Genomic DNA, 14,838 nt, shown 5'->3' with positions numbered 1-14,838 from the left:
TATTAGTGAACTATCTGCGATACAACCTTACTTGTTGAATGTTAGCAATCATATGAAAAACATTGAGATTTAACGGTGCGTTTTGAAATGTACTTACCAGACCAGTCTACAACGACTTGTTTAATGTTTATGAAGAAATGAAAATTCCCGCGACACGATCACTTCCGGGGTCAAAGGTTATGATTGTAACATCAACTTCTAAATTTTGTTGTTGTATAATAAGAATGAAATATAGGAAAATATAATTTTATTTATTAATGAGATAATATGCTTCTTTTAGTATGTACTGAAATCACAGAAAAATTGCAAAATACGCTTTTCAATAATTTCTCTGGAGAAGAGGAATCGAACAACTGAACCAATATGGCGAACTCCAGAAAGGCTCTTTGTCTGTAAAAAGGAAAAAGTCGTCAAAAATACAATACCAAACGAAAAAAATTGATTTTATTTCGTTGATGAACGAAATGTATAAATTGTCCTTAAATCTCTGACGCTGAAAGTTTTATCATTCCTATGGATTATGAGTTTAAAGCTCGAGTTGCGGCCAAGAGAGAACGAGTTGAAGATGAATTCGATTTTGACGGCATGAAAGTTGGAAGGGGAACCTATGGTCATGTATATAAAGCAAGGAGAAAAAAGAAGTACGTATACTAATAACTTATGTCTAAAATAATGTAGTCATTGAAATTATGGAAGCCTTGAGATTACCTAACCCCCCCCCCCCCACTATACACACCCCCCCCCACACACACACACAACATTACCCATAATACTATTAGGAAACATACTTCATGAACAAGTGTGTAAGTGGCAGTAACTACAATTGTAGCTCTGAGGCGAGTCCAATATGAAAGCATCACTCTGTAGTGTCATCTCTGCAGACTTAGCTATTAGGGTATAGTGTAGTAATACATACTTTGTTGCAGGGAGTGGATGTGATTATAATCAAAGACACACGCACACAATTTTTTTTTTGATAGATCAGCCTCAATTTTTCTTACACCAATGATGTAGATAATATTTTGAATATACAAATGTAGATGGTCACCAAAAATTGGTCACAGCTGTGAGGGTGCGCAATGCTGATAAGATGCTAAGCAACTTAGAAATAATAGAAGGGTTCAGAGATAGAGCTTTTCTGTATCTTTAGTTGCTGTAGACTGCTTTTTATGCCTTTTAGTATAATATGTGGCTTGCAAGTTTTCATTCTTAGATCACTAAAATAGCAAGATGTAAAGCTGGAAACTAAACTATGAAGTAAATTCTTGCAATAAATACTACATTGTATATACTGTATTTGATATGAATGGGATGTATTTGGATGACTTTGTTGTCAGGTAGGTTTTGTAGATAGTGTGACTAGATTATAATTTCCTGTGAAGCGAACTGTAAATAACACAATTATGCCATGGTAACTGATGAAAATCTCAAATATTACAATGTCAGCATTTTTACACTATTCTTTTGTTTTCCTAGTAAAAACAGCAATGAGCCTGAATTCTACGCCTTGAAACTGATAGAGGGTACAGGGATTTCTATGTCAGCATGTAGAGAAATTGAGGTAAGCCTTGAAACTGATAGAGGGTACACAAATTTCTATGTCAGCATGTAGAGAAATTGAGGTAAGCCATTAGAGATACAGCTATCTGATTTAAATTGGAGTTCCACAAGGCATCAGTTACTCATCCTCAGTCACTCTGATGTTACAATATTTCATGTTTGGTGTTTTGCAATGTAGTCATCACAAATACATGGATGCAATTCTTGGAATATGTAAAAATAACCTGCCATGACCATGTACCATGTTACCACTTGCTAATAGAACTTACATGTAGAAGAGATGAGGTCAACACAGAATGCGTTGTGTTGAAGTCATGGTGTCGACCAAGAAAAAGAATGATTGTTTTTACATGTAAATGATATGCCAAAGGTAGTAGAATTGTGTTTCAAGTAATGGGAATTGTATTATAAGAACAGAATTCTGATTTGCGAATTGTATAACAAGTTAAGTTCCCATCATGTCAAGATGTTGGTCATATACAGAATTACAGCGAAGCCTGAGAGAGAGATTGAAGATATCAGTCTCAAAGAGACTTCTGTATACTACATTCATAATACGCTGCAAGACTGCAAGATCAGTCATTGTTGGTACTGTTGTCATCCCTTTCCACAAATGACTGAAGGAAGTCTGTGTACTTGTTGTTCTGTAACAAAATGTCGATGCATCCAATCATATCACTCCATTTCAGTTTATTGACAGTCACATCCTGCATGTTCACACCCACAATGCACATGGTGTTCAGTGATCAAAATCAGATAAGATGGCAGATAACTCCCAGACATGTGTGAATGTTTGTGTTTGGCCCCATAAAAAGGAGATTATGGAACATATATCATCAACACATATCAGACATTCATTGGCAACAGTAGGCATTGTTTGATTCAGGACCACCACACTATCCTACAGTGTACCTAGTCATAAGAAAACAGATGATAAGGATGCCCCTGCAATGTATTTTAGTGTAATCCCATGCTGGAATATGTGATCACTGATATTAGGGTCAGAATGAACCAACAACTTTGTAATCCCATATGACATGCTTGTATATATTTTATTTGTTAGCTGCTGAGAGAACTAAAACATCCAAATGTGATTAGTTTGATTGGTGTATATTTGTCACATGCAGACAGAAAAGTCTGGTTGCTGTTTGACTTTTCAGAACATGATCTCTGGGTAAGTGGTGTTTTTGAATTCACTTGCTGCATGAACAACGACAGTGACAGAGCTTTGTGAAGTTGCCTTTTGTTAGTATGACTTGTGCCATGGATTTCGACAAACTAAGATAGACACAAACTAAAACTAGAATTGTGAAACATGTTTTAGTAACATTGGGTTATTGTTGCTGCTTTACAGCTGGTTGGCTAGTCTTGCTGCTAGACCCCTTGGGCTTTTCTGCTCACTGTCAGGCATTCACCTTCGATTGTGTGCCACCTTCAGAAAGAGAGTGTTGAGAAGAAAGCCTGAGGTCTAGCAGCTAGACTACTGGTTGGTTTCCTATGTTTCTGATTTGGCCTCTAATTCCACATCTTTGTGAGAACCCTGCTAGTAAACAATAAAATAACATGATAGATGTTCATGCAATGATACATATAGAAAATTTAAGGTTATATCACAAAATCACCTTTCACCATTATGTCACCATTACAAGCATTATCTAGATATACAATTAAAGTCACAAAATCTAAAACAAAATGCTGTCTGGCTTTGCTGCTAAATTTTATCATCTGGCTCAACGAATATCTTACTATTAAACATTTTACTACAATTTTTTTTTTCATTTTGCTCGACAATTATCTCTGTTCGTAAGATTTTGTGTCAGGTGTCATGATTTTAATTGTACATTCTAGAGAGTCATTAACCATTTACCAATCTATTTAGCCGGAATAACACTCAAAATAATTACTTGATGCTATATGGGTTTTATTAAACAGCACATTATCAAGTACCACAGAGCCTCAAAGGCTAACAAGAAACCAGTGAGTGTACCTAGAACTATGGTGAAGTCTCTACTTTATCAAATCTTAGATGGTATTCAATATCTACATGCAAACTGGGTGCTTCATAGAGACTTGGTAAGTACTTTTCTTCCTTTAAACTTTACAGACCCACTTTGGACCATGGAGTATGGAGTATGCTGCAAACCTTGGTGTGAAAATCTATTGTTTGGCAGACCTTTAGAAATAGTTTGTCCTGAACAAAAGAATGATCCCATGCAATCCTTATTAAGATAACACTAATGCAATGACCTGGGATTGAAACATAGCTCTGTAAAGTTATTAATCTCAGGTTCTCACATTGATTGGTGAATGGTGTTATTTGATTAGTGGAGCCAAAACTTGGATTACAGAGGATAATTTTTTTCTTCTGCACCAACTTTTGCTACAGTTCTACCAGAGAACTGTTTTTCACATCTCCTGATTCAGAGTTTGCCTTTAATACTACCGACCGTTGTCATTTATCTCTGATCGGCAATACTATTTTATGAACTAGTAGATACAATCTACCTCATTTCCAAGTACTGGGTTTGTAGAACAATTTATGGTCAAATGTAGAAAATGATGTAAATTTTACCAAAGTCCTTCCCTCCTCCCACTGTTGCTGTAAGCAGTTTATCAAATGAAATTGTTATAATTAGATTAACCATGCTGGGTTATTTTTGTGGCACATATGCAAATTTCACCTTCCGGATATATATATATCGGCAAAAACCCTTGCGACTCTTGTCAACCCCCATATTATTGTCTATTAATGTAAATAGAATTTCTCTTTAAATTTACTATCAGAAACCAGCCAATATCCTTGTAATGGGAGATGGACCAGAAAGAGGAAGAGTAAAAATTGGTAAGTAAATAGACAAAATGATACTACAGCCTACATGTAGACTTGGATATATATTTCCCACAACATGCTCAAAGCATTGTACAGTACATGGATATATTCAGATGTTATTCCCAAATATTGTTCTTCATTCAGCCAAGGAAAATATGAGTGACGTAAGGGGGCCTTGTCACTATGAGTCACTAGATGAGTATTTTCCGGCTGAATGAAGAAAAAATATTAGAGAGTAACATAATTATACCTGCGCCAGTAATATCAAAGTAAAATTGGGGAAAGTAATGGCAATGTTGAATGTTTTGGCTCATATTTCGAACACAGCAGAACCAGTGACGTAGACACACTTTGTCATGACATAGATGTGCATTGTCATGACGTAGAATGACCAGAGTATATATTCCATATTTTTTTGTCCAACTTGGCTCGTGCATAGTATAATAGAAACCATTTGAATGGAATGACTAAATATTGGAAGTGCAACTTTCTGAGATATTGAGCACAACAGAAATTTGTGAATAATATTCCCCCAGGCTCTGGGGCAGCAGAAAAGAGAGCCCTCAATGGCAAGTCTTAGTAATTATGACACAGAATATATGAACCAACACTGAGGGCACTATCTAATTTTGAGAGATTTTGATTGTTTTAGCTAGTCTTAGACTTATTGTAATTGTATTTTTCAGCTGACATGGGTTTTGCCAGGCTTTTTAACTCTCCATTAAAACCATTAGCAGACTTGGATCCTGTTGTCGTAACTTTTTGGTATCGGGCTCCAGAGTTACTGCTAGGTGCTAGACACTATACCAAAGCAATTGGTAAGTTACTCACATGTTATATCATTATCAATGAAGGCACTATGAATACCATTTCAAACACACTTTAACACCCATTCATTTTGTAAATGTATACAGAGTAACACTTGTGATTATTTAGAAATGTATTGTAACAAAAAAATTACAAAATTGTGAGATATCATAGGAAAATACCTGTATTCCATTGTCTATCTTTGTGTAGATATCTGGGCCATTGGTTGTATATTTGCCGAATTACTCACATCAGAACCGATATTCCATTGTCGACAAGAAGACATCAAAACAAGCAATCCATATCATCATGATCAACTAGATAGAATATTTAATGTCATGGGATTCCCTCAAGGTATGTGACTTATTAGTATTTAGTAGTCTTAATTGAATATTTCAGCACTTAATACAAGTGTACTAAAGGTAGAAATAAGTCTGACTGGACTTTTCCTTTAAGTTGATAGCAGTAATCAACGCAAGTGTACTAAAGACAGAAATAAGTCTGACTGGACTTTTCCTTTAAGTTGATAGCAGTAATCAATACAAGTGTACTAAAGACAGAAATAAGTCTGACTGGACTTTTCCTTTAAGTTGATAGCAGTAATCAACGCAAGTGTACTAAAGGTAGAAATAAGTCTGACTGGACTTTTCCTTTAAGTTGATAGCAGTAATCAATACAAGTACATGTATACTAAAGGCAGAAATAAGTCTGACTAGACTTTTCCTTTGATGTTTACTAACTTCCAGTCATATCTTTGTGTTTCCTTATTTGATTTCAGAGAAAGACTGGGAGGATATACGAAAAATGCCAGAACATGGTACACTAATGAAAGACTTCAGGAGATCTAAGTATGTTGATAATCATTCAGTATTGTAGAATGGTTATATGTGTCTGATGGACATATAGTATGCTTAACACAAGATTTGATATTACAGTACATCTGCCAACATCAGACCATGGACAAACGGAACAACCAACAACTGAATTGGACTAATAAGACTTGACACAGCATGTTGGAAGTACAGAGACTTATATTACATTCCATCATTTGATGAGCACAGTTTATGGCCATTTTACAATTACATATTATAGTTCAGTCACAAACAAATTTCCAATTCCCCTTGCATTTCATGGACATATAAAGAGGCCATAAAACTGTTCTTATCATACCATGGTGTGTAAAAGTATACGTCTCTGCTGTTCCAACATGCAGTGCCAAGTGTTATTAATCCAATTCAGTTGTTTACTTTCCCCATTTGTAATAGGTTCTATTTGTTCAAGGCCTGATGTCGACAGTTTGTAATAGCATAAACAACCATGCAGGAAATCCACAAAATCATGCCAAACACATGTCAAGTGTAGTAGAGCACTTTACAAGATTTGAAAGTTAAGTAAGTTACTGAGGTGCTATTTTATAACCAAATTATGGAAGTTGATAGCAGTAAACAATACCAGTATTTGTCTGCTACTGTCACATACACCATGTGCAACCAGTACATCCTTCAGTTTTATGCTCAGAGACTTGAATTGTGCTACTGTCTCAAGATGTTCTCCACACTAAGCCAAGAGTAATGGGATACAACATTGTAAAATCCCTACTGTGCAGTATGCAAATAGCCCTAGTAACAGATAAGTCACCTTGACAACAGCTATAATGTACCACTCACCTGTATCTACCTACTTTGAATCATGTGGGATGCAATTACCTCATAAGTTTAAGTATGATATCCAACTTGATTAAGCACAGCTATTTTTGGTAATTTAAAATTCAGCACAGATTCCTGCTCCAAAAATTGAATTACTTTGGTGTATAAAGCTTGTTGAGATAGTAACACAAGACAAGTTATTTGGCTGTTCAGTTTGATGATGTTAGAGGTACCCCAATAATAGAGAGGGAGAAATCTGGTAAAATTCATAAGTTAGATTCCCCTATGATACATTGTATCCTAATTTTGGTTTGGAACCCTCGTTAACTAACTTGGTGACACAAAAACAGTCAAACTTGATGGTAATACTCTGACAGTCTGTTGGATTTATCAGACCATTTGAATGTAACATATCACATAAAAAATACCACAAACTGTGCAAAAATTCAGATCATAATAGCTCGCACAGTGGCCGTGCTGCAGTTCAATGACTAGTACTCATGCGTGTCCTATGTACTATGCGAACAAAATTGGGTGGTTTTACCCAAGGATGCATTGCGGCACATTGGCTACGCATGTGCATTCTATATACCATGTGCATTCTCCACATGGAGGGCGCTATCTACAATATCATCGTAAGGCAGCCGGTCACAAATAAATCTACCCTGCACGAGATTATGGGCTTTGCCTAGTTATGATATTACAATATGTGTATTAGTTATAGATTGTCAAATAACCCATGGTATATCATAACACTTATAATAATTTATCGTTGTGTACTTTTCCACTATAGTTATTCAAGTTGTTGTCTACAGAAGTACATGGAGAAACACAAGATAAAATCAGACAGTAAAGCATTTCACCTGGTAAGGATCATAACATGCTAATGAATTCACTGATCATTTATGAATATTACTTGTACTACACCTGGTAAGCGTTAAAACATACTAATGAATTCACTGATCATTTATGAATATTACTTGCATTTCACCTGGTAAGGATCATAACATGCTAATGAATTCACAGATCATTTATGAATATTACTTGCACTACACCTGGTAAGGATCATAACATGCTAATGAATTCACAGATCATTTATGAATATTACTTGCACTACACCTGGTAAGCATTAAAACATGCTGATGAGTTCACAGATCATTTATGAATATTACTTGCACTACACCTGGTAAGGATCATAACATGCTAATGAATTCACAGATCATTTATGAATATTACTTGCACTACATCTGGTAAGGATCATAACATACTAAGAAATCAGTTGTTTTTATTTGTGAGTTTTACTTGCCCTAATAGGAAATAAAAGTGTCCTTCTTTCTTGTAGAATGAATTGTTGATCTTTTCTTGAACCTCTCTTGCAGTTTTGATTTCTTGGAACAGAGAAAATTGAATGCTTGAAAAAATCTAACAACCCTTCAGAGAACAGAAAACTTAAGTCATGTTCTAAATCATTCCTGACTTTAATATTTGATATTCCATATTCGGTTGTCCACACTTTGAGAGCATTAACATGATTTACATAAACTTGTTTTTGATATTTTATTCAGTTGTCCAGACTTCTAACCATGGATCCTACTAAAAGAATCACTTCAGAACAAGCACTAGAGGATGCTTACTTTCAAGAAGAACCAACACCCACACAAGAGTAAGTTTGTAAACAATGAATTTATCATACCTGTATAAATATCTCTGTTAGCAGCCTATCCAGAGAGCCCTCAATGGTGAGATAAGCAGAATAAATTAACCCAACATTGAGGGCGCTATTTGCTGACATGAATAATGAAGTATTTACTCTGACTGAAAAAGTAGACACTGTTCAGGAATATTAAGGTTTACAATGTGTATACATAGGAAAAAGGTGTATTTATATTTCTAATTTGACTATAAATAAAACCTTTTTTATTCTCTGTTTGTAGTGTTTTTTCAAACATGCCAATACCATACCCTAAAAGAGAATTCCTCAGCGATGAAGACGCTGATGATAAGTCAGTAGCTAGTAAGGTATGTATCACTATCAGTATATGTGCTCTCAACTATATGATGTTTTGTGAAACCTTACATGGAGCCACTCACACTGAACTTGATATCTCATCTCATCTTTATCATTATTGTGTTGTGTTGTGTTGTGTTGTGTTGTGTTGTGTTGTGTTGTGTTGTGTTGTGTTGTGTTGTGTTGTGTTGTACTCTACTGTACTGTACTGTATTGTTTTGCTTTATTTTAACTACTGTATGAATAATAAACCATACACTTACAAACACTTACAGACACTAAAATTACAATAGTGAAGGACAAGACAAATAGCTCTAACAGAGCTAATGAGACGTCTTGCCCCACCACTTGATTAAATATTACCTCAATACAGTTTGAAGTGAGTAATATTACACTCAGCAAGAATGTATTGTAAAACTTACAAATCTGAATATTATTTATATAACAATCGGAAAATCGATACATGCATTTAGAATAAGCTATGTACATTACTGCATGTTCATCCTGTAACATGTGTAAAACTTTAAAAAGTCACATGTTTAGGAAAGACACAGCCTTAGTTTCACTGAAATTAGGATTAATATCAAATAACTTTCTTTTATTTCATTTCCATTCCAGGCTGGTTCATCAAGTCATGCCTCTAATGCAAAGAGAGTGCGTGTTGTACCACCCTCTACCAGCTCATCTAATCCTATGATGACACAAGATTTCCAACAGCAACAGGTAAAGACAGTGCAGGTGAACTACTCAAAATAGTTGTTATTAAATATATAATGTTTAATTTTAATAATAATGTTGATAATTGGAATGATGATTAATGATCACAATAATGATGACGATAATGATGATGGTGGTGGTGGTGGTGGTGGTGGTGGTGGTGGTGATGATGGTGATGGTAGTATGATGGTAATAAACATTTGGAGCACCAGCTGTCCATGAAATTACTCATAGGTGTGTCACAAAATAAAAACTGAAGCAAAAATGGTAAAACTACAGAAATACTCAAAAAAAAAATATAGACTTAGAAATATTATGAAAAAAAGTGATAGTAAAAGTTGTACTGTGGTACCATCTCAAAAAAGTGGGAAAATAAACACAATTTTTAAAATAAAGGAAAATATCAATAACTATAATAAAGAGAAAGAACATGATTTGTGAAATGTTAATGGTGTTAATAACCAACACGGTAACAACTATCATCATCTGTGCCATGAATAGTGTATTATACAACCTGTTCCATGTTAGTGTTCACTGGCTCTGTTTGATAAAACCACACAGAAATCAAACAGAAACCACACAGAAACCACATAGAAACCAATAAGAAACTGCACATACTCTACACTTTATAAATATCAAAATTACAATTTCTTGCTATATTTTGTCTAACTATACTAGACACAGAGACACAAGTGCCAATATTTTGATGTTTGCATTTGATGTCTGCATGGTGGCACATTTAGTTTATTTCATTTAGACAGAAAATGTTGCATGAACTGGATTCATTCAATTGTACTATCTCAGTAGAATCTGTAGTTTCTTATTGGTTTCTGCATGGTTGTATCAAACAGAGCCAGTTAACACTAACATGAAGTAGTTGGTAAAATTAACAGGTACCATGTCCTTTATGAACATATCCTATAGGATCCTATAGGATAATTAGTGATTCTTAAAGGGTTCCTATAAGAAAAATCTTGTTAGACATGCTTTCATATATATAAAGGATAAATGTCAATTGTAAAGGTCTTCTTTCAGTTGTAATTTTCATAGTAGAAAGTTGCTGTTGCTATGCCAAAATAATGACTCAAAATGTGTAGACCTATTGATAATAAATCTAAACACTGCAGCATGGTCTCGGACAACAATTCAAACTATCAGATAACTTCTGTAATACGCGATGTTCCTTTCTTGTTACTCTTGTTGTAAGGGGAGGTTATGTTATACTTCTGTCTGTCTGTCTGTCTGTCTGTCTGTCTGTCTGTCTGTCTGTCTGTCTGTCTGTCTGTATGTATGTCTGTCTGTCTGTCTGTCTGTCTGTCTGTCTGTCTTTCTGTCTGTCTGTTTGTCTGTCTGTGTCTGTCTGTCTGTGGACACAAATGTTCAGAATTTTGCATTCCAACAATGTGTGTGGGACAGAAAATCTATGGTTTTGTCCTTATGGCAGGCATTCAGATTAAATCTGGTTTTAGTTATTTGTTTACTTATTTATATCAAGTAGAAAAACCTATAGAAACGTTAATTCATTTACAGGCCCAGGAAACAAAAACAAAAGCAAATAAAATGCACATAATGTGGAGAAAAACCATAGACTAGAATGTAATATGAATAGGTATTGGTTTGTTAACAAGAATTGTGTTTTCTTTTAAAGTGACCATATGGATGAGAAATTGGTAGTTTGAATAAAGTATGTTTAACAATGTGAAATGGATTTTAGCCATTCAGAAACAACTGGCAATGATGGAGCTCGCTATGTCATATTTGATATGCAGGATATTAAATTCATTAGTAATTATTACACACAAAAAATGGTTCTTAATGTTATAGTCAATCATATTTTCACAGAGAAACAAAAATAGCTATGTAATTTTCCATTTTGTGAAATGAAAACAAAAAAAAACCACCCATGAGAGTGTGTACTTCAGACTTAATTTCAACAAATAAATGTCAAAATTAGCAAAACACATGCTCAAACTCTTCATAAATTTTACCATGTATTCTTTTTCCTTCTCATGAAATAGAAAATTTAAATGAAAAACCCAGTTTTACCAGGTCTCCCCTTTGCTAATCCAGTGTCTGGAATATTTTACTGACATATGTGGCTAGCCATTAACAAATTACAGTCTGTTAACCAGTTATCTACATATTTTGAAAGCCTACTAATTAACGAAAACGGATAAATTTAGACTTGTTTACGTTTAATGAAACCATACTTAACAATAGGAGAAATTAGATGTACGTGGAATATCATTTTAATTAAAAAAAAAAAAAAAAAAAAAAAAAAATTAAAGGTAACAGGTGGTAATGCAATAGATGATGAAATACGTGTCTAAATGTTTTAAAAGTGTAATTTCTGTATTTAGGTGGTACAAGCTGAGTTTATAAAAGCTTCAATTAAACTATTTTAAAATGATTTTAATGTTGATGTATGCTTTCTATAACAAAACATCTTGTAGCATTGTTAAAATAATTGATTGCAAAGTTCTTTTAAATTATTTGATACATGTAATAAATTATTTATTTATGAATTATTTATGAGTTCAGTTAACTGCAAGTGGTGGCTAATGCCTAAAGAAAATTGTGTGGTTCCAGTTATCCGACCCCCACCTTGTTTTTTCACTGCTGGCTCTAAACTTTGTTTTACATATTCAAGAAAAAGTAAAATAAAATCACGAAAATTATGAAGTCTCGGTGAAAAATAAACACACACGCACGCACGCACATGCACACACACACACACACACACACACACACACACACACACACAATCTACGTACCACACCTATTCTAAAATTGAGATTTATCGGAACCACACAATTTTTTTTAGGCCTAAGTGTGTTCAAGTACGTACTTTACTGCGAGTACCTTGTGATATTTTATTACTGTATTTACTGTATTTTTGTGTAAAAAATAGTTGATTTTTCAGATTGAAGACCTGTTCCTAAGCCGTTCTAACTTTTATAAACTGTGTATTTTCTCTTTACAAATAGCCGATTTTGTTAGATTGACAGCTCACATGTTTTAGTTTTATTCTAAATGATAATTTTCTGTTTTAAACATTTTTTCTCTTGCACTGTAGTTAAAACACACTTACAAAATACAGATTTACTCTCTTTTTACTAAAAACCATCAGCCACACATTTCTGAAATAGACTTTACTGTCATTTGAATGAACCACGTACTTCTAAATTTCATTATTAATGACATTGTTTGTTTTCACAGAAACATGTCCTGCAAGGTTATCAAGGATCTGGAGGACAGAGTAATTCCCAACAGAATTTATCATATTCTTCTAGTGGTACTGTACATGGAACTAGCAGCACTGTTTACTCAGGCCAACAACAGCATAGATACTAAGATAGCACAGCCCAGTAGCAGTACTGTACATGGAACTAGCAGCACTGTTTACTCAGGCCAACAACAGCATAGATACTAAGATAGCACAGCCCAGTAGCAGTACTGTACATGGAACTAGCAGCACTGTTTACTCAGGCCAACATCAACACAGATACAGATACAGATACCAGGATAACACACACCTGTAGCTTTACTGTACATGGAACTAGCAGCACTGTTTACTCAGACCAACAACAGCATAGATACTAAGATAACACAGCCCTGTAGCGGTACTGTACCTGGAACTAGCCGCACTGTTTACTCAGGCCAACATCAACACAGAGACCAGATAACACACCCCTGTAGCAGTACTGTACATGGAACTAGCAGCACTGTTTACTCAGGACAACATGAACTCAGATACCAGGATAACACACCCCTGTAGCAGTACTGCACATTGGATTACAACATGGATTACTCATGCAGGCCACTGACAACATCACTTCTACTAAGACAGCACAGCCCTGTAAAAGTACTGAACAGTGAACAAACATCAGATTTTACTCAAACCAACAACAACATGTAGATAATGTTAAAATAATAATGCAGCACTGTAGCTGTACTGCACATGGAACTAGCAGCACTGTTTACTCAGGCCAACATCAATACAGATACAGATACCTGGATAACACACCCCTGTAGCTGTACTGTACATTTAACTAGCAGCACTGTTTACTCAGGCCAACATCAACACAGATACAGATACAAATACCAGAATAACACACCCCAGTAGCAGTACTGTACATTGAACTAGCAGCACTGTTTACTCAAACCAACAACAACATGTAGATAATGTTAAGATAATAGTGCAGCACTTTAGCTGTACTGTGCCACAGGATTGGTTGTCTTGCACTTGTTACTAGAACTGTCAACTGAATCTCTCTCAAAAACACCTTTTAACAGCGTTTGGTTTTACCTTTCTATTTCTGTCTGGCATTGATAGGTAGCTTGACTCAGTTTACTTCTGTAAGTCTTTATGAAAACCCACTGTGTAGTATAATTATAGAAGTTTTGAGACATACATGTACCTTTGGTTACTATTAGTATTAGGGCATTCTTTTTAATCTCTATAAAAAAAAACAAAAAAACTATCAGTCTATGTAGTTTGACATCCTTCATTTCATTGTTTTGACACACCTTGTACCTAGTTTTATTCAAAGTTATGAAAAAAGGCAAACATTCAGGTCAGTTATTATAGAGTTTTTGTCGAGACATAAATACTTGTCAAATTATGTTTGTATTCACCCTGACTTTCAGAAATAGTACATCCAGCAACTGTAGAATGGGATATTAACCAGAGACACAGACTTTTATATATTGACCACCCATTCAGAGACAGACAGACTCATATATACACTGCACATACAAACAGATTTACATATTGCATACACATGCATGTACATATGCACTCTCACTCACACTGCTACTCACACACATCTCATAAGAATACCAACAAACTACACATGCACAAATATGCCCATACATATACTGCCACACACACAGACACTATTTATATTCACACACACACACACACACACACACACACACACACACACACACACACACACACACACTGGCAATAATCCAATACAAACACCAGCCACCATTCTGCCAACCACTGTCCAAGTTAATTTTTCTCACATGTTCACAGTCAATACAACCAGCTTAAACTTGACCATGACTTTATGTACCCTCTAACATGACAACAACAGAGATACAGTCATGGAATACACCCTTGTCATTCAGTTGTACCCTCTAACATGACAACAGACGTAATACACTCATGGAATACTACTCTCTTCTACCTGATACTATATTGATAACATTTTGTGTGACTGTACGGAGTAGTCATTTACATAACAATACTGCCCTATTTA

General features: G+C 34.9%; 1 protein-coding gene across 2 annotated transcripts; it reads left to right on the top strand.

The window, feature by feature from the left end:
- The first annotated feature begins 370 nt into the window (after positions 1 to 370).
- On the top strand, positions 371 to 14,422 carry LOC144453978 (cyclin-dependent kinase 8-like). 2 transcript variants are annotated; one of them, XM_078145355.1, is made up of 13 exons: positions 371 to 641; positions 1,477 to 1,561; positions 2,624 to 2,734; positions 3,493 to 3,633; positions 4,345 to 4,402; positions 5,077 to 5,208; positions 5,408 to 5,551; positions 5,976 to 6,045; positions 7,637 to 7,709; positions 8,409 to 8,506; positions 8,778 to 8,862; positions 9,470 to 9,574; positions 12,788 to 14,422. In XM_078145355.1, exons 1-13 carry the CDS (start codon positions 514 to 516, stop codon positions 12,920 to 12,922), a joined length of 1,365 nt encoding a protein of 454 aa, XP_078001481.1. In that variant the 5' UTR covers positions 371 to 513; the 3' UTR covers positions 12,923 to 14,422. The 2 variants fall into 2 exon arrangements, with proteins under 2 accessions (XP_078001481.1, XP_078001482.1); XM_078145356.1 differs by lacking the exons at positions 371 to 641; positions 1,477 to 1,561 and adding an exon at positions 1,599 to 1,622.
- Positions 14,423 to 14,838: the final 416 nt, after the last annotated feature.

Source organism: Glandiceps talaboti, chromosome 3 (assembly GCF_964340395.1).
Source record: "Glandiceps talaboti chromosome 3, keGlaTala1.1, whole genome shotgun sequence".
NCBI classification, from domain to species: domain Eukaryota; kingdom Metazoa; phylum Hemichordata; class Enteropneusta; family Spengelidae; genus Glandiceps; species Glandiceps talaboti.
Note: the sequence above shows the minus strand (reverse complement) of the source record. Positions and strands in the feature narration are given on the sequence as shown.

Excerpts from the sequence above, each read along its gene's own strand:
- LOC144453978 (XM_078145355.1), top strand. The coding sequence starts at position 514 with ATGGATTATGAGTTTAAAGCTCGAGTTGCGGCCAAGAGAGAACGAGTT. Across the intron at positions 3,634-4,344 it reads GGGTGCTTCATAGAGACTTG|AAACCAGCCAATATCCTTGT; the intron begins GTAAGTACTTTT and ends ATTTACTATCAG. Across the intron at positions 7,710-8,408 it reads ACAGTAAAGCATTTCACCTG|TTGTCCAGACTTCTAACCAT; the intron begins GTAAGGATCATA and ends TATTTTATTCAG.